The 25,282-nt window shown below is 40.3% G+C and overlaps 1 protein-coding gene across 4 annotated transcripts in view; it reads left to right on the forward strand.

The window, feature by feature from the left end:
* aplp2 (amyloid beta (A4) precursor-like protein 2) overlaps positions 1–23,877 on the forward strand; it is a 55,349-nt gene extending 31,472 nt beyond the window's left edge. The window contains exons 4-18 of one of the 4 annotated variants that reach the window (XM_007259542.4): positions 3,337–3,449; positions 4,615–4,841; positions 6,746–6,966; positions 7,153–7,320; positions 9,961–10,094; positions 10,199–10,273; positions 10,387–10,545; positions 11,086–11,214; positions 12,490–12,589; positions 12,771–12,938; positions 15,188–15,223; positions 16,697–16,779; positions 19,085–19,165; positions 21,140–21,316; positions 21,671–23,877. In XM_007259542.4, the coding sequence (XP_007259604.2) occupies positions 3,337–3,449; positions 4,615–4,841; positions 6,746–6,966; positions 7,153–7,320; positions 9,961–10,094; positions 10,199–10,273; positions 10,387–10,545; positions 11,086–11,214; positions 12,490–12,589; positions 12,771–12,938; positions 15,188–15,223; positions 16,697–16,779; positions 19,085–19,165; positions 21,140–21,316; positions 21,671–21,772 (1,973 nt within the window). In that variant the 3' untranslated portion in view covers positions 21,773–23,877. The remainder of the gene's footprint in view (positions 1–3,336; positions 3,450–4,614; positions 4,842–6,745; positions 6,967–7,152; positions 7,321–9,960; positions 10,095–10,198; positions 10,274–10,386; positions 10,546–11,085; positions 11,215–12,489; positions 12,590–12,770; positions 12,939–15,187; positions 15,224–16,696; positions 16,780–19,084; positions 19,166–21,139; positions 21,317–21,670) is intronic. The other 3 variants (XM_007259544.4, XM_007259545.4, XM_007259543.4) reach the window with 3 other exon arrangements.
* The last annotated feature ends 1,405 nt before the right edge of the window (positions 23,878–25,282 follow it).

The following is a 25,282-nucleotide window of genomic DNA, read 5'->3' on the forward strand; positions in this document are numbered from 1 at the left end:
GAGATTTAAAAGGCATTTAAATGTCCACATGTGGAGAGTACTGATATTTAGTGAATAAATATGTAATTTGTTGTGTTTGGGCACATTTGAAGACAAAGACCAAGTTTCCTCTGTCCCCAGCACTTTGTGTAATGCGGTACTGTTACAAATGAACAATTAGTCAACAATAAAATTTGTAGTCGATTATATTGAATAATCGTTGAAGCCCTACTTCACACTGATTGGCTGTCAGTCCTGCCTTCAGTTACCTGCTAAAATCCGACTTCCTTTCGAGTGCAGGTGCCTTCCTCAGCAGTATACATAGCATACAAGTCCTCTTAGAATGCTTTTATTTCAATTACAGAAGATAAATGAATCGCCAGCATAATTTGTTTTTCTCCATGGCTCTGCGTGATACAACTGCACTACACCACTTCTTTTTCTTCTTCTGTTGTTTAATGGATTAAGATAACCTGAATAAACATCCTTTAATTTGTCTGAAAGTCTGAACCGTATAGTGGTGTTTAAACACTGCAAATGAACCAGACCAGAGTTCAGTAGATCCGTACTGAGATCACCTACATTGGTCGGAACCTCCATTGGTTTTGGGGCCTGGCACCTTTCTCATCTGATATTTTGGCTGATTACAGTGCATGGTTTTGTTAACCTACAGAATGTTCTTAATCTCCAATAACTGTGTCAATAACAGATACTCCTCCAGCATTAGATGCCAGTTTCAATCACTAATTGTAGGAGAAAGCGTATGTTTTGCATAGCTGTAAAATTCACCATAAATAGATGTTACACAATAGAGTAGAGTAATGAGGAGACGGGCGAGCGAGGTGCTGCTGTAGAGAGTGAGTCAGCTGGTTGGCAGAACCTCCAGTTCTTTGTTCTCCTCCTGTTTTTCTCACTCGCCCTCTTTCTCTTTGTTTATCCCTTTCTCCCTCTCTCTCTGTCTGTCGCTTTGCTCTTGCTCGCTCTCTTTCTCTATCCCCCCTCTCTCGGCCACTCTGGTAACGCTTTGTTGCTGTCGCTGTCTAAGTGGTGCTCCTAGTGTCCAGTTAGCCACAGAGAGAGAGAGAGAGAGGGAGAGAGCTGTTCTCCTCGGCTCGTCCATTTATCATCGCCCCACTGCGGCTAATCTGCACTGCCTCGCTGCTGCACTGAACCAGGGTCAGAGAGAGAGGTTTTCCAGAATCTTGCGTTTAACACACTCCAGCCTAAAGCTCTGCTTTCCCGAAACCTGACGGATTGGGTCCAACATTATAACACTAAACAGCTCCACTGACCTACTCTACACACTAGAACGGTACAGTTCAGTTATCACTGCTGTACCTCAGCCCAGTGCAGCCAGGTTAGAACCGGGTAAGCCTGAACCACTGCAGACCTGTGTGTTGCTATTATCCTGTTCCGGTATCCTCCTCTGGTCTAGAGCCACCCTCATCCAAACAGAATCGCCCCTTAACGGCTGGCCATGTGGTAAAGATTACCTCATATAATTACACAGGTGGTAATCTGGTTAAAAAAGAGCATTCTGGGCACTGAGTGGTCTAGTGGGATATGCACATTCACTATGTTGGAGATCGTTGGTTTGAATCCCGGTCATCAGCTGCTGGAGCACTGAGAGAGCACAATTGGCCTTGTTCTTTCTGGGTGGGTAGATGGTGCTCTTCCCCTCATCACTCCTAAGGTGACGCCAATCAGTATCGGAACCGAGTTGCTGCGCTTTCCTCCGAGCGTGCTGTGATGCTACTTGGTAATGCTGCATCAGCAGCTCTTACAAAAGGGACAGTGGCTGACTTCACATGTATTGGAGGAGGCATGTGCTAGTCTTAACTCTCTTTGTGTTGTGGCATTACTAGTGATGGGGGATGTTCAGCTGACTAGCATTTTGACAATTTTTTATTCTTCAGCCATAGATTTACCCCATTATTTTGTTTTGATGTCATGTATCGATAATGTATCGCTAAAAACGATATGTTGTCCCTCCCCAGGAATCATAGGAATATTAGTAAGTGTGTAAGTTTCAGACAGGCATATGTAGGTATTGTTCATGTGTCCAGATCAGCGACTCTGGCAGAAATCACATCCACATTCAATGCAGGAGACTGACAGATAGCTTAGTGTGTGTGTGAGCATGAGAGTGAGTGTGTGTTGGGGGGGGCAGTGGGCTGAAGAACAGCTGTGTCCTCTGCTATTTTCAGCCTCTTCCTTTCATCCAACCTTCTCATTTTCCAAAACACTGCCTCTCTACCTCTCTCGCCCCTCTCTCTCTCTGTCTCTCGTGCACGCTCTCTCTCTTTCTTTCTTCTCTGTGTTTAGTGGTGAGCTGTAATTGCAGTTTCTGAATGCTCACAATTTTCTCCCCCGGTGAACTGGAGTACATGTCTCCATCTCTCCACCACTCCTATACATTTCTCCACCACTCCATCTCTCCACCACTCCTTTCTGTCTCTTCTATTTCATCTCTCCACAACTTATTTTTTCCATCTCTCCACCACTCCATCTCTCCACCACTCCATCTCTCCACCAATCCTTTCGGTCTCTCCTCCACTTTATCTCTCCACCACTCCTTTCTGTCTCTTCTGTTTCATCTCTCCACCACTTATTTTTTCCATCTCTCCACCACTCCATCTCTCCACCACTCCTTTCGGTCTCTCTTATTTCATCACTCCACCACTCCTTTCCATCTCTCCTCCACTTTATCTCTCCACCACTCTTTTCGGTCTCTCCTATTTCATCACTTCACCACTCTTTTTTCCATTTCTGCTCCACTCCATCTCTGCTGCACGTTATCTCTCCACCACTCCTTTCGGTCTCTCCTATTTCATCACTCCACTCCTTTCCATCTTTCCTTCACTTTATCTCTCCACCACTCCTTTTGGTCTCTCCTATTTCATCACTCCACCACTCCTTTCCATCTCTGCTCCATTCAATCTCTCCACCACTCCTTTCAGTCTCTCCTATTTCATCACTCCACCTCTCCACCACTTAATCTATCCACCACTCCATCTGTCCACCACTCCACCTCCTCATGTTAGTGATGGTATTGGGCTGTACTGTGTTGTCACCTGATGGCGTTTAAACTACACCAGCTCCACGAATTATGAATCTTAAAATGACAATTATATTATGCAATACAATTATAGTCCAAATAAAGGTTTTGTGTTCTGAAAGGCCTGTCTGCATATAAATAAATGTAAATAATGTTCTATTAAAGACATGTAATACTGGCATTTCCTGACTTGTGTAGTACACTACTTTTTAGATCAAACCTGTTTCTTCTGTCTTTTTTCTTCATGATGTGTTTTGACTGCTGACTGTGGTGTGTATGTGTGTGTGTGTGTTCTACAGTGGGGGAGTTTGTGAGTGATGTGCTGCTGGTGCCGGAAAAGTGCAAGTTCTTCCATAAGGAGAGAATGGACCTGTGCGTCAGCCACCAGCAGTGGCATGGAGTCGCCAAGGAGGTACATACATACACACTATACACACATACTACACACACAGTGCGTTGCTGTGTTTCTTTGTGTAGTACGTTTGCTGGTTAGGATCTGTTTTGTTATTGCCTTTTATTGCTAAATCTGGGGATTTCAACTGGATTTGATGATTGTCTGGGTTTGTCCAGACTGGGCGACACACCCACCATAAAACACCCCACTACCCAGTATTATTTCAGACTGATGGTGTTATTCATGTTTTCCTAGACATGTTATGCAACATGAGTAGTTGAGTAGTGTTTGAACAGTAATTTGTGGAGAGTGGAGTTCTTAGTGCTGTTTTTCATCTTCACTTTTGAAGTTGTTTGATCTGCTGAGATTAAAGCAGATTTACAGTATACAGTCATTTTAAATCTGTATTTAATCTGTGTTGAAATGTGTTCTCATTAGGTCTTTAGTAATTCAGGAGGATAAACAGACTATATACTTCTTATACACTGAATTCCTTCATTCAGAATTTCTGCTAAGCACTGTATATATATATATATATAGGTGTTTTAGGGATAATTTTTTGATTAGCAGTTTTTTACCATTGAAAAAAGTATGTGACTGCTATTTATCAATTGTGACATTATCCCCATTATGACAAAGTATCTTATCTGTTAAAACAACTAGCCAGATGGCTGTTTATTTGCCATAGCTTGCAACATTGTTTACCACTGGGGGCTTATTTACTTGTTTAGCAGGGCACACTGCAAAAGTACAAACACCCTAAAACATGAGGGCATTTGGAGGGAAAAAAAGCTAAACTTCCTGTAAACTTGTAAACTTCCTGAAAGCTGGAAGGATTCTAACCAACCAGGCAGAGCACTCTGCAAAACCCACATTCCTAAAAACATGAGAGGATTTGGGGTTAAAAGCTGAAACAGGGTGCAGCTGATCAGAATGGAGAGATTAGGTTGTCTGTACATAACATTGGCACATGTTGTGGATATCTTGAATTTTGGATTAGTGTAGCCTAATCTATAAATGGCGCTGTCTGTGTCCTATTAATGATATATATATATATATATATATATATATATATATATATATATAAAATAAATATGAAGCATATAGATAAAATATAGAAACATACTATATAGAAAAATGCAGAAGCTATTTATTTATATATATTTTGTGTTTTGTGTCTCAGGCCTGCTCTAAGGGCAGCATGGTGCTGCACAGTTACGGGATGCTGCTGCCTTGCGGTATTGATAAGTTCCACGGTACAGAATACGTCTGCTGCCCCTCCACCCGCCCCGAGGAGCCTGCCCCACCTGCCGTGCCTGCCTCTCAGGAGGAGGAGGACGATGAAGATGATGAGGAGGAAGAGGTGGATGAGCTGGACGAAGATGAGGAGGACGAGGCTGTAGAGGAGAGGTAACTGCAGGACTGTTCAAATCAGAAAAACTGTTTGTGAAAGTGTGGATGTGTTAGCATGTGTGTGGTAATGAGGTGGGTCTGTTTGGGGGCAGTAGGTAGGGGGTGTGAGAAAAGATGAATTGCAGTGCCATACGGATGACCTCTACAGCTGCTGTATTCAGTTTCATAAATCATATTGCCACCCCAACACCACCCACCACCCTGTCTGTCTGTCCTCCACTCTTCCTCTTCCTCTCCTCTTTCTCCTGTATTGCAGCCCTATGCATTATGAGCTGAAATTTCATTCGTAGTGTTGTTTTTATACACAGTATGATAACATGTTGGCGTAGGGATATTTGAAGATGTACACCAAAGCCATATTCAGAAGAGATCAGTTTTATTAGGTGGGGTAATTTTTGTTATTGTACTAAGGATGCCTGTAGAATTCATAACTCTTTCACACAGGATAAGAAATATTGTTATAAATTACAGGAATGGGACTAGCTACTTGATTTACACACTGCCCCTTACCTCCCAAAACAACTGATGATAACCAAAATTATAATCTATTTTAGTAATAAATAAATTTAGTTTGAATAAGAGCAGCTATAGGCTGTGCTGCACAATGACCTACCTAAAGCTGCAGAAGCCCCCCAACCTTGTCTTCTGGATTCGTCTGAGGTTAACCACAGACTGAACGAGCCGAGGTTTCAGTGCCATTATTAATCAAAATAAGCTAAATTCCTCATTTAGCTCTTGTGTATTTTAGGAAAAAAATATATTTACGTATGTGAATTTGTAAAGGATTGATATCATCTGAGGTTTGGTTTACAGCTTATTTTACAGAATGTAACCGCAGTCGTAAATGACACATGTTGAGGATAGATTTGTAGGTCATGTGACTGTACTATGCCAGACCAATTGATGAGTTCCTGCTTAATAACTGTTACATTTTAAGTTATGTTTAATTATGTATTTTTTTATAGGTTTTTTTTATAGCATATATATAAACATAGATATATTTAAAAGCTATGATTAGATGCAGTCTCATACCAGTGTTTATTTTTGTTTATTTTTCCTCTTCTTCTCTCTAATGTAAAGCCTGTGCAGAGAGACTTTTTTAAGGGTTTTTCCAAAATCATAGACAGGACAAGCAGAGGTCAGAAAGCAGGCAGCCAGGTACAGAACGGGCTAATCCATCATCCAGGTCAAACAGAAATCAGATTACTCAGAGTTCAGGTACAAGAAAAGTAAGTGGCTGCATCCCAATTGTGCTAAGTACATACAAGGACATAAAATGTTAACATACTAACCTATTTTTTTTTTTTTTTTTTTTTTTTTTTTAATTAATTATTTTTTCTCTTTTTGTATATGATGATAATAAAGGGTTACTCATTGTGTATGTCGTTAGTATCCCAATTGCAACAAGGCAGTTCTAGTTTTCTGCAGTCTTTTTCTAACATTGATCTTGAGTAGCTCCTCCCCTTCTTTTTTGCTGTTAGGGATAATAGTGTCCATTAACACACATAAAAAAAAAAAACTGGTTCACATTATGTAGGGTGATCTTTGAGTATACTTCATTTTCATTATACAAACTCAATTACTAGTTAGAATTAGTAACTAGTATGCTGTTGGGATGCACCCAAGCAACAAACAATCTTTATTTGTGCTGCTCTGAGGACGTCTGACACAACACTACCGTTTTGCATTATTGTATACAAGGGTTGCAGCTGTGTCTAATAATGGGCCCAGGTGAGGGGTAGAGATAAGACACTGCACATGATTGGTACTGAAGCCAGCTGAAGGAGACCTCAGTCTCTCCCTTTAGTTTCGTTTCCTCTCTCTGTCTCATTTCTTTCATGTTTGTTTTTTTTCCTCCTATTGCTTATAAAATGTTTCATATTTGATCCCTCCCCCTGTAGTGAGCCAGTTGTGGAACAGCCCACCCAGAAGGATGATGCAGCAGAGGAGGCAGAATATGAGGGTGAGGAAGAGGAGGAGGAGGAGGAGGATGGGGAGGAGTATCACTACGTGTATGAGGATGAGGATGAGGATCGGGACAGTGAGGAGCGAGATGGGAAGAAGAAGAAGACCGCCGCTATAGAAAAACCTGATGCTGACAAAACTCTACAGGAAGTCAAAGGTAGGTGTTACTATCTGTGTGTGTGTTTGTTTAATGTCAGTCAAAGTTTAAGTTTATGAACACGTGTTTGTCATTAACATGTTCGTATCCAGTGACGTAGAGCTAAACAGTGTACAGGGCAGGTTTTTTTTTTTTTGAGTGCCGCCCCCTGATGGCTGGAGGCTCTAACTGCGCTCCCTGTGTTAGCTGTGTGTTCCCTGGAGGCGGAAACGGGCCCCTGCCGTGCCTCCATGCCGCGCTGGCACTTCGATATGCAGCAGAGGAAGTGCGTGCGCTTCATCTACGGAGGCTGTGCCGGCAACCGCAACAACTTCGACTCAGAGGAATACTGCATGGCTGTGTGCAAACGCCTGAGTAAGTCTCAGCCCGGACCCTGCTCGCCCCACTCCTCTCCTTCTCTCTCTTTCTCGCTGTCTCTCTGTGTTTCGGCATCGAGAACGCTGGTGCAGCTAGAATTAGCTCAGTGCTCTTACCTGTGGAAGAAATGTGAGAAGACGCAGGGATGGACAGTACGGAAGAAATGTAACATCACAGCACCCAGAGAGAGCTTTATTTAAGGCTTAGGTGTGTGCTGACTAGGGATGTCTGCCATAGGGTTGGAGTGGTAACCACTTTTATGTTAGATCATGGTATGTAAATGCACAGTCATCATATTGTGGACTGTGGTTTGCTTATTACAGATATTGGTAAAAAAAAAAAAAAAAGACAAAGCAAACAGAGAATCTGACTGTTCACCTTTCCACCTCTTTCTGTTAGCATTGTGGCTAACCTGCTATTCTTGGCTTCATAAAGCAGGTTCAGGAGAACCTACAGAAATGATACACAGAATGACCCCTCTTGCCACTTAGCCTTGTTCTGATTAGTGTTGGGAATATCTTATGTCTCTGTGTTTTGAGGCAGAATTAACTCTTCATTTTCCAGCCGTCAGATCTTTCCTTCCTCGCTCCCTCAATGTCCTGTTGTCTCGCTGCCATGTGCAGCGCTGCCCCTCTGTCTCTGTTTATGTACCAACATTCCTGTCTGTCTGTGTACTGACCTGTCTGTCTGTGTGCTTGTCTGTCTGTAAAAACTGAGACACAGGTACCATGGCAACATGGAAATATCTTGAAGCTGTGTGAAGGGGGCAGGGATTGTGGTGAGGTTTGGGTAATTTCTCTCGACTCCTGGCTCTTCAGGCAGATCGGACTGATCTGATCTTTTCTGTATCCGATGGCAGCCTGACTCTACTCTCTGTTCCCTACAGGCTTGTGTTCGGAACAGGATGGACAGAACTGTCCCAGAATTAACGAGGGACTGAGAGAGAGAGTTAAGGGGATGAGAGGATGAAGGAAATAGGAAGTGAAATAGTGTCCGTTCATCTTTGGGACTCCGATGGTTGTTGGGACGATTGTCGGGACAGTTCCAGCGCGAGAGTGGCAGTGTGTGTGATCAGCTCGACCTCTTTACTCGCTCTTTTTGGCTGATTCCATTCTTTCTTACTGCTTAGTTGTGTGTCTGTCTGTCCGTCTGTCTGGCTATCTGTGTCTCTAACATGTCTTTGTCTCGCTCAGTCTCTGTAGATCTGTCTGCTGGTCTTACTCTTGCTAGGAGTTTAAGAATGATGCATATATTTTGGAATATATGATGTGATTTCGTATTGCTGATTTATTGCTTGATTGATATTGACTGTTGTGCACAGACATTACCTTACTGTTCTGAAGTGCTAAAAAATCTCATATATTGATTGATTTGGCTCAGATCACCTAGAATACAGTGTTTCAGTTACACTTTTACGTTTGACAAAATCTTTCAAATAAAATGTTTCTCACATTGAATTTGGGAACCTCTGACCTCTTGCTCCCTCTGCATTTCTGTGTTACAGGTATAATAATGCACTAACATCATGTATATCTATTGTGGCTTTCAGAAACACATTTTTTCTCTTTTGTGTGATTCCACCCCTTTAAACAGTAGTTAAAAGAAATGTCAATAGCCAATTTTGTAAAAAGCGTAATAAATACAAAGGAAGGTGTTTTCTAAGAATGTATTTCTTATAAGGCTGTTGTATGCACAACAGAATGCCACACAATGAAGCATTAAAGTAAAAGTGCTATAACGTACAATTTTTTCGGATTGAAAACATTCAGGTCTATGTTATCGATTAATCAGCTTCCTTTCATTTTTGTCAGCAAACCTCTAGCTGACCTTATGTGAAATGTTTCATTTAAAATAATGAGATTCTTTCATTTCATGTCAATTTCAAGCCACACGTCATATAATATGGATTTTTGTGGTATTGTTTTGGTTTTAATTTAATTTAATTTAATTAAAAAATGTTAATCTTATTATTTGCTCTGTGACATATTGAGGAATCAAACAGTGCAGTGTCATATTTTTTGACGCTGTGTTCCCAGTGTGTGATGGCCTTTACTTTTGTGGTTGTCTTATTTTATTTTTTTTTTTTTGTGGAGATTCTGGTTTATCATTAATATCAATATATTAGCAGATTTATAACTAACTGTCTATAAAAATAACAATATAAAAAAAATTAAATAAGGTTGTTTAATGAAAAATGAGTCAATTACTTACTAATGAACTAATTTATTGCAAATATACATCATAGAAACACTTAGTCATGTGTAAAGTTACATAAAAATATGAATGTGGGTTATTTTTGACCCATTTTGTGCAATAGAGGGCTAGTGATGCAAAAAGGGCTTTTATTTAAAAAGTAAGAAAGGAACAAAAAAATCAAAAACTATTTAATTGAGGAATACCTGAATGATTAAATCATTATTTTTTAATTTTATACAACTTGGCTGGGTCATTTTTGATCCATATTGCTCATCAAAGTGTTAATATAGGTTTTGTTACACCCCAATTATCTCTGTCTCTGTCTATTCATCTCTGTCTCTTGGACGGTTGTTCTGATTGTGTTCGAGTTTGATAAGACTGTGGGTCTTTATGCTGATTCTGGTGTTAAAGGTTTGGTTATCTGTGTGCCTGTGCCCCTAGCTGTGCCCCCGACCCCCCAGCCCACTGATGATGTGGACGTGTACTTTGAGACTCCGGCTGATGATAAGGAGCACAGCCGCTTCCAGAAGGCCAAGGAGCAGCTGGAGATCAGGCACCGCAACCGCATGGAACGGGTAAGGGAAGGGGAGGGGCCAGGGAGAGGGGAGATAATGGGAGAACCTAAAGCTCCTGACCTATGAGCTATCTGTTAATCTGATTGTTTGTTTGTTCTGTGCAGGTGAGGAAGGAGTGGGAGGAGGCGGAGCGTCAGGCTAAGAATCTGCCAAAAGCTGAGAGACAGACCCTGATCCAGGTATAGATTCAGTGTGTCCTATAAATCAGATGACCTCACTAAATCATTTTGATAATTTTATTGGAGATATAACCATGCTATATCCCACTAATAATACCCCCTCTCCCTCACAGCATTTCCAGGCAATGGTAGAATCTCTGGAGGAGGAGGCTGCCAGTGAGAAGCAGCAGCTGGTGGAGACTCACCTAGCGCGGGTGGAGGCCATGCTGAACGACCGCCGCCGCTTCGCCCTGGAGAACTACCTTGCTGCCCTGCAGGCCGACCCACCCAAAGTGAGACACACGCACACACAGGACCATCTGTTTATGGAATTTCCTATTAGAATGGTGTTAATATTAATATTAAAATCCTCCTAACCTGCTGATTCTACTCTAACACTCAGCATCTTGTAGCTCATTATTTGTGTTTTTAATTATAGGACATTAATAGTTTAAAGTGGGAGGTCTATAATGTGTAATATGTAAGGTGTAATCCAGCAGCACTGCAGGAGGATGGGGGGGGGGTGGAGGTTGATAATCCCCTGAGTTCTGTGCTCTGCTGCTCATATGCCTCTGATCTGCTTACTTGTGCTCGGATCAGCACCAAGCTCCGCCTCTCCAAACCCGTTCACCTGCCCGACCAACAACCCCCCACCCCAAACAATCACTTTACTTGTTCTGTTCTTGTATAATTCTCAGTCCTGTTTGGATTTCAATTCCATTTATATACATTGCAATTTGACTGTTTCATTATATCCATATATCCTATTTTAACTATAATAATAACTGTGTAGTTTTTGTTCATTAAATTACAAGCTTTCTCTCTCCCCGCAGCCCCGCCGCATCCTGCAGGCTCTGAGGAGGTACGTCCGTGCAGAGAACAAGGACCGGCAGCACACCATTCGCCATTACCAGCACGTTCTCTCTGTGGACCCAGAGAAAGCTACCCAGATGAAGTCTCAGGTCAGTACTCAACATACACACACACAGTGATGGTCCACACTGTTATGTTTTTTTTTTATATATATATATACCTAAAACCAGACTTACCAAGACTGACTCGACTCACATTGAGTGAATCTGGGAAAAAAAAGCACTTCTGTTTATTTACAGCAAGCTTAGATTTTTCCACTGAAGCTGGAGCATTAGCTAATGCCAAAGCTGCTCCAGCAGTGCTAGCTGGAGTTAGCAGCAGGCTACAGGCCGATAATACTCACCTCTGGACGGCCAAAGAGCTAACAGCGGCTAATAGTAATACTGGTAGAGAACTAAATTGAAAATCCTTTATAATGCTGCACTTCAGCGGAGTGGCTTTGCTGCTCCTTACAACCTGCCTAGTAAAATTTATACATAAGGCGCACCGTATTATTAGGGGCACTGATGATTTTGGGGAAAATGAAAGGATTTTAAGTGCGCCTTATAGTACGAAAAATACAGTAATTTGATGAGTAAAAAAACATTAATTCATAATGTTGCCCATTGCCCAATAGTTTAAGTCTGAACAGGATTTATGCAATGTGCTGCTCTTACTCTATCCAGTGCCCTAAAAAAAGGAAACTAGGATCTAGAACATTTTGACAAAAGCTGTATAAATAAATAGCAAGTACAAATTCCAATAGACATTGAAGTATGACAGGTGTGACCACTAGGGGGCACTTCTCATGTTTTAAAATATCAAACGTATGCTCTGGAATTTATGCAGCACTTGTCTTTAGCCCAGACATCTACAGACCTGTCAGTACCATCCACAAACTATGTGGGTGGGGTTTATTATTTTATTTATTAATTAATTAATTTATTTTTTACCTTTTTAATCACATTAAGACCACATTAGATGAATAGGTCATAAAAACACCCAGACTCTGTCTAAAGACGGGGTTATTTTAATATGAAGAGGCTCTTTACTGCCCTCTGCTGTCTGGCTTTGGTGCACTGCATGTAAATCAGACAACAAAGGGACAGGTGTGGTTTTAAACACACACACACACACACACACACACGATTACATTTGCAATGCAGAGATCTTTACAGCACTTGCAGTATATTTAGTATATTTTTATTATATGTATAATACACAACATAATATTCAGGATATTAATAATAATCAGTGTATTTATACTATTAATAATTTATAATATTAAAACAGCTACTTCTTACATAATCTTTACAAGTTTATTGACATTCTTACGTGATGTTGATGAGTTTATTGATGATTGTCTGATGGGTGTGTGTTTCTAGGTGATGACACACCTGCGAGTGATTGAAGAGAGAATGAATCAGAGCCTGTATCTCCTCTATAACGTGCCCTACGTCGCTGACGAGATCCAAGATGAGATCGGTGAGTGTAAGAATAGTACAATATAACAATAGACAGAGTAGAACACTGCTATCTAGTGGGCGGGGCTTAAACGCAACACTAAAGGGACCACTTTTGACACAAACCTTTACATAAAAACCATCAATACTGTGTTTATAAGAATCGCAAAATATAATATCACAATAATCTCTTTTTCTCTCAGATGATCTGCTGCAGGAGCAGAAGGCAGATATGGATCAGTTCCTGTCGTCGATATCCGAGTCTCAGCCCGATGTCACCGTTTCCTCAGAGGAGAGTAAAGAACTGTTTGACAGCAAGCCTTTCCGGCCCGTCCAGGTCAACTCGCTCGGCTCCCGACCTGAACCCGAGGGTAAATCAGCACTCCACACACATCACACACACTACACATTAGACGATAGAAGAATATTAATGCTGATGATTAAATCAATCTCACTGTGGCAGTGTGTTCTGGTCAGAGGAGTGTGATTGTAAGGCAGCAGACAATTCTGATGCTGGCTGCTGCAAAAAACTCTTAATATATGTGTGTTTGTTCAATTACTAATGTTCTATTTTAAAATACAGGGGGAGTCAAAAGTTAGAAGACACCCATTTATTTCAGAATCAAAATATGGCAGCCCTATTCTGGACATAGCCTAAGAGATAGGCCCCCCTAACTTTTTACTTTATTATTTGGCTTTTGTTTCTGAAACAAAAGGGTGTCCTACACCTATGACTCACCCTGTATATACAAATTCTCTATACAGAACACACAGCTGCATTCCATTACACAGCTACTGGTCTTTATACACTTGGAGACTATTTTCCAAACAGGGATTAAGCCTAGTCTTAGACAACACATCATTTAGAATGGAGATTTTACAATGAAAGGCTTATGCAGTGTCCTTGACTTTTGGCCTGTCCCATGTGGGCGTGGTCTTCTGCATTGAATTTGGGTGTGAGTCACTTGTCACTAGTTGCTGTTTACACAGAGATTTCAAAACAGAAGCTGCTGGTCACAATTGTCACCCACTGCACTGTCCACTGTGGGTCGTAATGCCTTCTGTGGCATATTACCAGTATACGCAAGATAATGTGGGTCAAGGAAATGTTAAATACCCCTCCACCCCCCACACAACTTTCATTTATTCATCTTCATCTGTTATTAGACCACACTCCCAACTCCCATAATTCCTTTGGTCCTACCAATTTATACAACTTACAATTTTTTTAACAGCAGTGAATTTTAATTGTTACAAATTGTCAGTCATTGGATTTGAAAAATTAGACAGTGGGTAATACTGAGGTCAGCAAAATTGAGAATATTTCTATTTATTGTACGATTAGTTAATAAAAAATATCGAGAAAGGCTTAGCTGTTAGTGTTGGCTTTTTGGTATGTGAAAATCAATTTCTTATTTATTTATTTATTGATTTTTTTTTAAGACAGAGCGAATGAAAGTTGTTTTTGGGTCGGGTTTTGTTGGGTACTGAGTGCTGATTACTGTAATATCTCAAGAGTCTGCACACATCCGTCTGAAGTTCTGCTCTAATCAAAAAGTCTTGGCTCCCAAGCAGCAGTTTTAGGACCGGAAGCTTCTTCTTCTGTTTTTTCCTTTCAGTCGTCCACTAACCTGCTCCTCGTACAATCAGATAACAAATAAAATCTTTACATTTGTCAGTGCTGCAGTTCCGCTGTTACCTTTTGTGAGAAGTTAATTATTATATGTAATATTCAGCCCCCCCCCCATCAGCAGCCAAATCACAGCACAGTGGCCTTGTTTGTTACTTCCATACAAGTTAATGCAGTTAGAAGTTATAATGCAATGAATCTTTATATGTGTGAAAGTAATGATACATTAGAGCATAGGTTTATTAGGGAAATCTGTACAAATAAAAGGAGGCTCTTCTGGCACCGCTGGTCAAAATACAAGATGAGATACGGTTGAGCACGGAGGCATACAGGTTCTGTATGGTTATCCTGAAGCACGTTCACCCACAGATGTTGATACTGGGTCTGAAGATCCTGTAGGTCCTGTAGATCCTGTAGATTCTGTAGGTTGCCGAAGCTGGCATTCTCAGTTCCATGGTTCCAGGGTTGAGAGAAGCAGGATGGTCATTTAAACAATGATGCACCTCTTCTTAAAGTCTGTCAACTTGGCAAGATGTCTACAAGAGTGTTGCAGAAGCAATCAACAGTCTCTCACCAAGAGGTACACTGCCCAGAGAAAGCTTTTCATGGCTTTTTTATAGGACAGTGGGGGAAGCACTTTTATGCCCTCTTGTAGTAAGACCCAGTATCTAATCAGACCACATCTGTAATCACTTAAACATCTACCTGGGACAAAACTGTCTGCCGAGCACAATCACACACTAACAAATGAGACCACTGTGGTGTAATTTGGCTGCTGATATAATGTGTAATCTCAAAAACTGTTACAGCACATACAATCACAAACAAATGTGAAGATTTCATTTAGTTTCTACAGGGAACACGGGGCAGCATGACGGAGGAGTTCGGTGATTTTGGTGACGGTTGCTCTGCTTGTCTGATTTTTTTTTCTTTCTTTGTTTTTCCTCCTTGTTTCTTTTCTTTTTTCCTACGCTTGTGCACTATACCCAGGCGATTTGTCTGAACCCCCTCGATCCTTCAAGAAAGGTGGGTCTGCAGCTTCTTCTCTTCCTCTCTGAGTCACTCTGCTCCACCCCCTGCCGCCTGTCCTGTCTTTGTTCTTTATTTCCTCTGTATTTCAGTCGTTATCTCTCATTGTGGATCCATCCTCCTCTCATCCCTCTGTTGCTGACTTTGTGTTGCTGGTAGAATTGGTTTTTGTTTCCATTCTCTCCTCCTCATCCCCACTCTGTCGCTCTGTTGCTCTCTGTCTGTCATCTTGGTTTTTGTACAGAAATGCACTGGCGTTGCCTCCTCGTAGCTCTGTGATTTGTTGAACTCATCTGTAATTGGGTAATATGCTGTTATTGGATGAGAGAGCTGTGTGATTGGGTGTGTTGTTTTGCGATTGGATATGTTGCTCTGTGATTGGGTGAGCAGCTCTGTATTTCGCTGCGCAGTGAAAGAACCAAGTGACACTTGCTGCACTACTACAATTGGCCAACACTGGTTACGCTAGTTAAGGTAATTCTTGTGTATTTTTATGAGGTATATAGTTATACCGGGGTATCTAGTCTCTGTTATATATGTGTATATCAGCATTGGCAGATGGGTACATTGGACCAGAATTCCCACATCAGTGCATCCCTAGTGATTGGGTGAGGTGCCCTAAGATTGGGCAAGGTGCTCTGTGATTGGGTGAAATCCTCTAAAAATCTAAAAAAAAAAGAGAATTTGGCCTACGTGAACATAGCCAATTAGGGAGTTATTGTTGAGGAATGTGATGTCATAATTTCTTAAAATATTTAGCAGTTAAATAACGTAATTGAGACAAACTGGGTCACGTCACTGACCCGATTATTCCAGCACTGTAGAAGAACGCTGTAGTACTCAAATTATGGAGCGAAGACTCCAGAAATAACTGGACGCAGCAGGATCATCTTTTAAAGATGTCTCTGGATTCCTGTTTTCTTATTTGGGATGCTTCGAGTCCCGTCGTCGTGTGCTGGCGCTGTAGCTAAGTGAGGCCTCAGGAGGCTCGGGGGTCGAGTACTGTGCCCGCGGCGGAGCTACAGCGCATCACTCTTTGATGAAGTTATGATTTATGAATGGAGCTGCTCTGCCGTGGCGGCTGGGATGCTGACTGCTGGGACAGGGCAGCGAGTGCACGCCACGAAACGTCCCACCACCGACTGGGACACATAACAAGATGCAAAAAGACACAGAATTTGACATATAATGGGACACATATTGAGACACATAATGAGGCATACACTGGAACCCAGAGATTTTATTGTTCACATTAAACCTACAGATGTCTAAGAAAACGCATGAAAGTAACATTCAGTTTCTTTTACGTTTGTTTTTCATGATTATTTTATCCTCTGATTTTATTAAACGTCAGCGACTATATTTAGCTGTGTGTGTGTGTTTGTTTGAAGTAAATCTGGGTCTGTGTAGTCGTGTCGCTGTCTGCTGGTTCTGAGAGTGACTGAGCAGCATTTTCTGTTCTGTGTGTAGGTTCTGGAATGAACAGTCTGGACGGGCTGATTGGAGCAGAGGAGCGGGTCATCAACAGCAAAGACAAAATCAACGACAACGTGGTGAGAAACCCTCAGCCTGTCACTCTCGTCACACACCCGCCTACACAACTACCTCCTTATACCGCTTCTAGCAGGGATGTACCAATCTGATCCTGTGACTCGGAATCAGGGCTGATCAAGGCCAATTTTAATGGATCGGATATCGTCCATTTTAAACCAATTCAGTCCTGAGTCTGCTTTAACCACAGTGTTCAGAGCATCTGGTGTCCTCAATGTGACATTAACAGACATTACTGTCCAGCAGACAGCAGTGAGGAGGGTTCTCAGGAGGTACATAAAAGAGTTTAGGTAGACTGCAGTGTGGAACTATTTTACAGTGCTCTCCTGTGTTTTACCAGTGCGTAATTTGTGCGGCTTTCTTTATATTGTTGCTGTCCAATGAAATTCTTCATTTGTGACTATTTCTAGTTTTCTACATAATTTGTACACACAACTGTCCCTTACACTGTCAACAATTCTTACTGAATTAACCAGTAGAATTTTTTTCCAAAATGACCTGAACTGAACTATTGTTGCATTGACTCTATTAATAGTTAAGGTTTTATCTCTTTTGTTTTTTGTAGATATGTGTTTTTCATTGGACAGCGATTATGTATTTTAAACCAGCACTTAACAGTGCCAAGAGGAGACTAATACTAACGCTAGATATTAAAGATGTTAAATCACTAAAAGAGATTTTATAAAATCACTACTAAACTAAGTCATTTAGAATATATGATTATATTATCTGTATTATTCAGCAGCTTATTATTTATGCAAGAGTAATGATCTAAACCATTCAGGATCAGCTTATTCACTGCATGCCGTCTTCCTGCATCCCGGTCCTGATCCGGGTCCGCGCTCTGGGCCGACTAGGGGGGTGGGAAACGGAAGGGGGGGGGGGGGGGGTTCATTCAGTCCAAGGAAGTCAAAATCCTCATCAGTCTGGATGGCTCTAGTTGTAATCCAGAGGAGGAATTTTACTTCCTAGACTGGATTTTTCTGACCGTATCTGTACTGGAGTAACTGGGATTAAACTGCATGGTGATGCACTGGTCTAAGTGTGTTACAGTGACTGGAGTGTATGTGTGTAATGTGTGTAGTGTCTGCATGCCAGCATGTGTTTCTGGTTATGCTGGAGGTTTGTGTAGAGAACCTGAAGCCTGTTAGTTCATAACTTCCCTCTGAAACAGTCCTAAACTACCATGCTGCTCTCTGCAAAATCAGAATCATTGTTTTTAATGGAGGTACACACACACAGATTTAATCCCTTAAGGCGACACAATGCGCCATACAGTATTTTTTATTATTACACTCAATATACTAAAATAATCAAGCAGTTTGATTGTGCATACTATTAGCATCAAGTTTTATTTATGAGAATATCCCATGTGAGTCATGCATTAGGAGAAGCTGATCAACAATTTGAACTGATTAAATAGTAAATAATACAGACTTAATTAAATGTTGTCCTCTTACTTCACCCTAGCTTCTTTAGAATAAATGTAGGATCAAGAAATACCTGTTTTCACATCATGCTGCTTCTCTGTATATGTTTTTAATGAATACAGTCATTGAGAAAAGTTAATTATCCATTGGAAGAAGGGAAATGACAATGAGCCAATCTTAGACCCTGTCCACACGAATCCGGATATTTTTAAAAACTGAGGTTTTTGTCTCATTCAGGTCAATCTGAACAGGCTAATCTAAAGTAAGCAAAAAGCAGACACGCTGTGTGACGTCAGCGTTTTCAGAAAGCTTTGTTTTCCCGTCCACATGGCTCCACTGGTAGCAGAGTTTTTTAAAATCTCCACCCTGGAAGACATTTTTGAAAAGCTCCATATTCAGTGACTAAAAAACAAAAAGCATTTTCGTGTGGATGTTTGTTTTTAAAAATATCCGGATTTGTGTGGACAGGGCCTAAGATTAGCTCAATATTGTTCCCCTTTCTGCATTTATTACTGGACAGTTAATTGTGGGCTCAGTAGTCATGTAACATTTTTTTTTTATTAAAAAATATTAAATAGTTAATAATTATCTATTGAGGAATGTTTGGTAGATTGGTGGTTTAGTCTTACAATAGTGATTTTCTCTAAAACATAATGCTTCTAACACCCCCTCCCCTTTACTAAAGGTTTCATCACCAACTACTTTGTATACTTACCCCTAAATATTATTGAGATCATTAATAATGCGTAACATTTAGCTGGAGATGCAATGTTCTCTCACTTTCTCTCTCTAATGTACACACACACACTCACACACACTTACTTTTCCTCTCTCCAACACTGAGTGAGTAATATGGCTGCCCTGTCTGTGTTGACAGGTGATTGATGAGACTATGGATGTTAAGGAAGTGATTTACAGTGCTGAGAAAGTCAGCATTTTGAATGGTGTTGATCCTCTGGTAAGTATCTTGCCCCCCCATGGCCTCTGTCAGGTACTACAGGCAAGTATTTTATATAACAGTGGGCTTCAGGTACAGATCCAGGAGATGATGTAACAGAGCTGTTAATTTAATGATGGAGTGATGAGCGAATGCCCGCCTGCAGATGGTTCACTGTTATTTATTGTGTTTGATCTGAATATGCTGCATGTTTTTTTGTGTGTGGGTATATGTGTTGTGAATGCCCTGGAATGTAGCCTTCCTGTGATTTCACTTCACTTCCATCCCTCACATAATCAGCACAGGGCAGTTCATTATTCAAGTCTGATAGTAGTTCTATCACACCTGGTGTTGTCATGGTTCCTGGGTGATCAGGTACAGGAGTGAATGGGGTCTTGAGGAGCATCATGACTGCATAGGACTGGCAGCAAAGCCATGCACCGTCCGCGCAGGTTAGCTTAGCACGCTACAATAACAAGCTAATGGATACTCGAGTCTGGAGCACAAGATTATGGAGAAATTCCACCACAAGCATCACAAGAGACTCATTTATAAGACCAGGTGTGAATAGATATGAGTTTTGGCAAACATTTGTGATCAGATCACCCAGGAAACATGATCATAGCAGGTGTAAACAGGGCCTTAAATAGTCATTGTTCAACAATTTTAGGTTGTTATTATTTCATTAAGTTCTATATATGGAACCTAGTCAGATGATTCTGTATAGAATAACCCACTGGGCTCTGTTTTTGTGACGGTAAAGTGGAAATGTTGGAAAGTAGATTCTTGTTATTTACATAAATATCAGTATAAGAGAAAACCTCTGAGGAGCTGCTCAGCTGTAAAAAGGCTCAGATCAAAGTAGTCTGTTAGCCATGTGTTAGTCTCACTTCTGCTGAATTAATACACCCAGTTCTAGTCATGTATATAAAGTCAGCCCTCATTTTACAGAAATAGCCCATTAACAGCTCAATAATTTAATGATTTGCAGCATTAGTGAAGAACTCTGCTGTCACAGGGCATCTCATTATACAATATAATCACAATACATTGGCCACTAAAACAATGATAGCACAATACTGTGATTCTGAGATATTTAATATATCACAAGACAATTCTCTTCAATACTTCACTATATCTGGGTGACCGAAGAGGATAAACTACTAAATAAGCAAGTACCAGGAAATATGGATTTATTGGTAGGTTAGCTTCCTTGTGCTTCATTTCTCAAAAACAAACAGTGAGTAAGCTAAATGAAAAAAAAAACCTAAGTCTTAGGGAGTTTAGAGAATGTTTCAATAAAAATATCCACATTTGACGGCATGTATTGAAAACGATATGATATATTGAGATCAATTTTGTTCCATCCCTAGTCTGGGTACATCCATGGATTTAAACACAGATCAAGCTGATGAGGGTCAGATTAGTTTGGGCTAGGGCTACTCAATATGTGCAGTGTCATGCAACTATTTGCAAATTCTTATAATGATTGATATTTTCGACGACTGTATCTACCAGTCAGGTTGTATCTGTCCAGTATTGTTCATTTTATCTTCGACACACTGAGTTCATTATTAACATCATGAAATGCTGGAAAACTGACTTATGGTATACATATATATATTTTTCTTCTTTAGGAGACAAATCTGTTTTTGTACATGTCTATTCTCTTCTGCGCTGCGCCACCCTTCCTGAGTGCAGTTTCTTTTAAGCCACTAGATGAGAAACTTGAGCATCACATAACATTTCAGTCAGGTAAAATCTATTTGAATAAAGCGACAAATCAGCCTCACAGGGATCCATTATTAGAACAAGAGATCAACAATACTCGAAACATGAACTGATCCCGCACAAAAATAGAGCCCAGTAATATCATGACATCATCGTCTCAGCTTTATCAGACTCTTGTTAGCATTAGCGCTAAGAAGAGGAGACAATGAACTGGACTCCATTCAAACCAGTGGAATCGCTGAAGCTCTGTTTATCTCTCTGCAGTTCAGTCATGGTGGAGACCAGGAGACGTTCCGCGACCTGGAGGAGGAGTTTAACTTCGGGAGCAGCGCTCTGATTGGTCTGCTGGTGATTGCAGTGGCCATAGCAACTGTGATCGTGATTAGCCTGGTGCTGCTGCGGAAGAGGCAGTACGGCACCATCAGCCACGGCATCGTGGAGGTAACGCACACACATATTCTGCAGTGTTATGAACAGGATTATGAAATCTGATTGAAGCTATACAAAAGCACCACTGTTTAAATGACAAATATTGTTTAATTTATTAGCCTGTTAGCAAACTGTATGTACTGCCCAGCACAGGCATGACTGCTGTTCTGTAATGATGTTGATAAAAAAAAAAAAGTGGAGCTCTCTCTTTTGTAAAATCTTGGGATCACTCTAGTTAGTTTCAAGTTTACGCATTAGTCCCTCAACAACATCCACAACAAACATTCACACACACACCGCACACAAATGTGATGCATACAGATTAAACCATATGCTGTAAAATGCTAATGAGCTGTCATTTGATAGGTGGATCCCATGCTGAGCCCAGAGGAGCGTCACCTGAGCAAGATGCAGAACCACGGCTACGAGAACCCCACCTACAAATACCTGGAGCAGATGCAGATCTAGCACGGGCCACCAGGGGACCCTGCGGGGCCACAGCACGGTGAACGTACTACTGACCAATAATCAAACTGCTCTCTTCAAATCATTTCATGTATCAGAGGTGCATATTCTGGTTCGATATCAAACAGAAATCGTTTAATTCTGCTACTACTTCTACTACTGCTACTGCTGTTCCATGCAGCACTTTTCGCTCGTTTCCGTTATTACTCTTAAATACAGCGTTTCAAACTGTTAAACATGAAAATATGATTCCGAAATCAATTATCAGTCCATCAGTACATGAGATTTTAAACATGTAATTATTTTAAAGTTCTTTTTTTTATGTTTATTTTTTTTGGAAGCAAGATTCAGATTCAGGAATGCATCATAAATCATACAAAAAACACAGAATGAGTTTAACAATCAGAACAGAGATGCTTCCGATTCTTTTAATCCTGTTTTTTTTTTGTTGCTTTTATCGTTTTTTTTTTGTTTCTTTTTAATAGATTTCTGCTTGTATATGAAGGTTCTTTGTATCAACCTTTACCTGTATAGTGAATCAAACCGAGAACATATGATCAAACTGGTGAAATTATTCATTTACTTTCTAATGTTTATTATTACAGAAAATGCTAAAAATATATGAATATAAAGTAGATGTTCTATTTCCTGTTAGGGTCGAGTTTCCAGGACGTCAGAACTTCCTGGGTCAATAGTTTAAAGCTTTGAGATTAAGGGGTGGAGTTTGATTGGTCCAAATGTATAATGCTGTCACCTGAATGGCAGAGGTGGATCAATGGCATGTTTGGATTGGCTGATGATGATTTGAGGCTGGGACCTCAGAATGTTCTGATACAACAGCAAGACTGCATATTATTGATTAAAACTGAGGGTCAACATCACATGAAGTATGTGCTCTATACACTGCAGATTGCAAAATTACAAAATTTGATATAATTTGTCTCTGGTAGGTATTGTTACAAAATTGAGAACAGTAAGGTTTTCTTTTCTTTTGTTTTATGCAGCAAAAAAAAGTTATAACATGATTTAAGCTTTAATTTGCTATATGTTTTTTTTTTCTCAAATAAAACTTTGGCACACTTTTTTTTGTTTAAAGAAATTATAAACTGTAATTTGACATTGCGATGATGCTGAAACAACATATTGTACAGCTCTAAATTACATCAGCTGGTGTGTTCTGGTGATGGTCTTATTTATTTGGATGAATTAAACTGAGCCCTGATTTAAGATTGTGGTTACTGGTTGGATCGAGGCAGATAGTTAATAATACCTTATTATAAACTGAATGTTAATGTCCCTACAGACACACACATACACACACACACACACACACATTTATATACCAACATTACACACATTTATACACGCACACACACAAGTGACTAGGATAATTTGATCCCATAATTGAACTAAATATTTCAGATTTCCAGTCGATTATTTCCTATTGATTAGCTGAACCCGTGGCTGTGCCCAGGTTGGCATTTAGTCCTGCTGTAGGGTGGTATACACACTGGCAGCATTTTGCACAACCAGTCAGGCGATGGTTAAACCCAGTGAGAGTGAGGACGGAACTGGAACCCCAGCGGAAGGTGTGAGCTGGAGTCAGGGCAGGGCGGGGCACGGGGATTAGGAACGTCACTCCGAGTGCAAAACTCTTGTATCTTCACTCCAAGACATAAAAAAAACTAAAATAAAAATCAGCATCCAATCATCGGGTTTATTTGGTTCTTAAGTAGCGTCTTTGTAATGCCTGTATAGTTGATGTTGCAATCATGACTTCTCTGGAGGACGACCTGTGGTGTGCTTTGTTCTTCTATATAAAACGATACGATATATGATATGATATGATATATATATTTTTAAGTTGTTTTTCTATTTCTTTCCTCTTCCTGTGACAGTATTTCTGTACGTGACTGTCTCACTATGCACCCGAACGGCTTCGATCTGAACCCTGTAACTGCCTGCTGGATTATGGGATGGGGAGGAGGGGCGAGGGAGACTAATATCAGATGCATATATTAGTAGTAAAATATGATTGACTCCTATGGAAATGGCTTTATGGTTACAAGCGGGAAACACATCAATAAACTCACTACTTCCATAAATAAGTGTCACTGTTTTTTCTTCTTCTTCTTTTTGGTCTCTCTTCACTTGCACCAGTCACTGTATATATTTATGGACAGTGTTTCTGTTCTCTTGCATTTCAATAAGCTTTTGCAATGTCAGAAGATTTATTTCAATCCAGTGTTGCATTAATTTTTCACCAAGATCTTGCAGCAGCATTGATGATGGTAGAGTCTGACCACTGCACAAAGTGGTCCAGCACATCCCAAATATTCTCAATGAGGTTAAAGTCTGGATCAAACTAAAAAACCTCCATCCACCACCTAAAAGCCATTTTACAGAAACACAAGTAGTTACCACACACATAGTTATTCATACACAGGATGCTAGATGTGTAATCCACACATATACATGTCATCATATCTTTAGCCAATTGTTTCTCACCTGTTGTGTGGAGCTTGCTCATTTTCCTAGTCTTTAAGTTAAAAAAAATATTTGTTAAAAGTTATTTGATTGATTATTGTTTTGGGTAAAAGAGTAAAACACTTTACTGTGCAGAACAGAAGCCTTATGTTAACCATGTCAAGCACAAGAATAATGCAGGTAAAAACTGCAAGTATAGCATATAACAACCTAAGATTTAGGAAGAACAGGAGGAGCAAAAAACAAAAAAAAGATGTAAAAGAAGAAGCAAGTTTAACAGACATTACAAAAGCATGTAACAATAAACGTAAAATAACATAATGAGTAACATAAAATGAAATGAGAAATCCAAGTAAAATTAGATTAGATTAGCAACTATAAATTTTCCTAAAGAGATTAGTTTAAGTAAAGATTTTAAAGAATTCAGGCTGCAAACAAGGGGCAGCAGAGGAGAAGACTCGATCTCCCAGTGTCTGGCGACTGGTTTTTAGTGGGAAACATTTAGCTTTGTTCATACTTGTCCTAATTTGGGGACATATATTTAATATAGACAATATTGTTATTATTAAATAAATAAATAAATAAATATTAACAACATTTGTATTCCTGGTGTTTAAAGGCCACAGTATTGGAGGTGTAAAGGTTCTATCACAACAGTAATGATGTGCAATACTAAAAATCTAATGTGTGAAAATCCTCAGAAGTATTTAGTGTCACCATTAGAAACAGCGTCAGAGATGCCGCTTGTCTTTAGGCATGGTGCCCCTATTTATAAACTTTACTGTAATGTAGTCTCCCTCCGCCAGCACTGCTGTACACACACGTAGGCCAGCGTGTTGTCTGCACATAACTCCTGCCTGCAGTGAAAGAAGAGACAGAGAGTTTCAGCTGTGGGTAAACACTGCAGGATGCCCCTGATGACCTCAGTCTGTAGGGTCACCCCTGTATAGCGTCACCAGCCCTGCAGTGTTCCTCAGATTCCCGGGATCCTGTGTTTAACCTGTACATCAGTCCCTTCTACTACAG

Source organism: Astyanax mexicanus, chromosome 9, assembly GCF_023375975.1.
Source record: "Astyanax mexicanus isolate ESR-SI-001 chromosome 9, AstMex3_surface, whole genome shotgun sequence".
Taxonomy (NCBI): Eukaryota; Metazoa; Chordata; class Actinopteri; order Characiformes; family Acestrorhamphidae; genus Astyanax; species Astyanax mexicanus.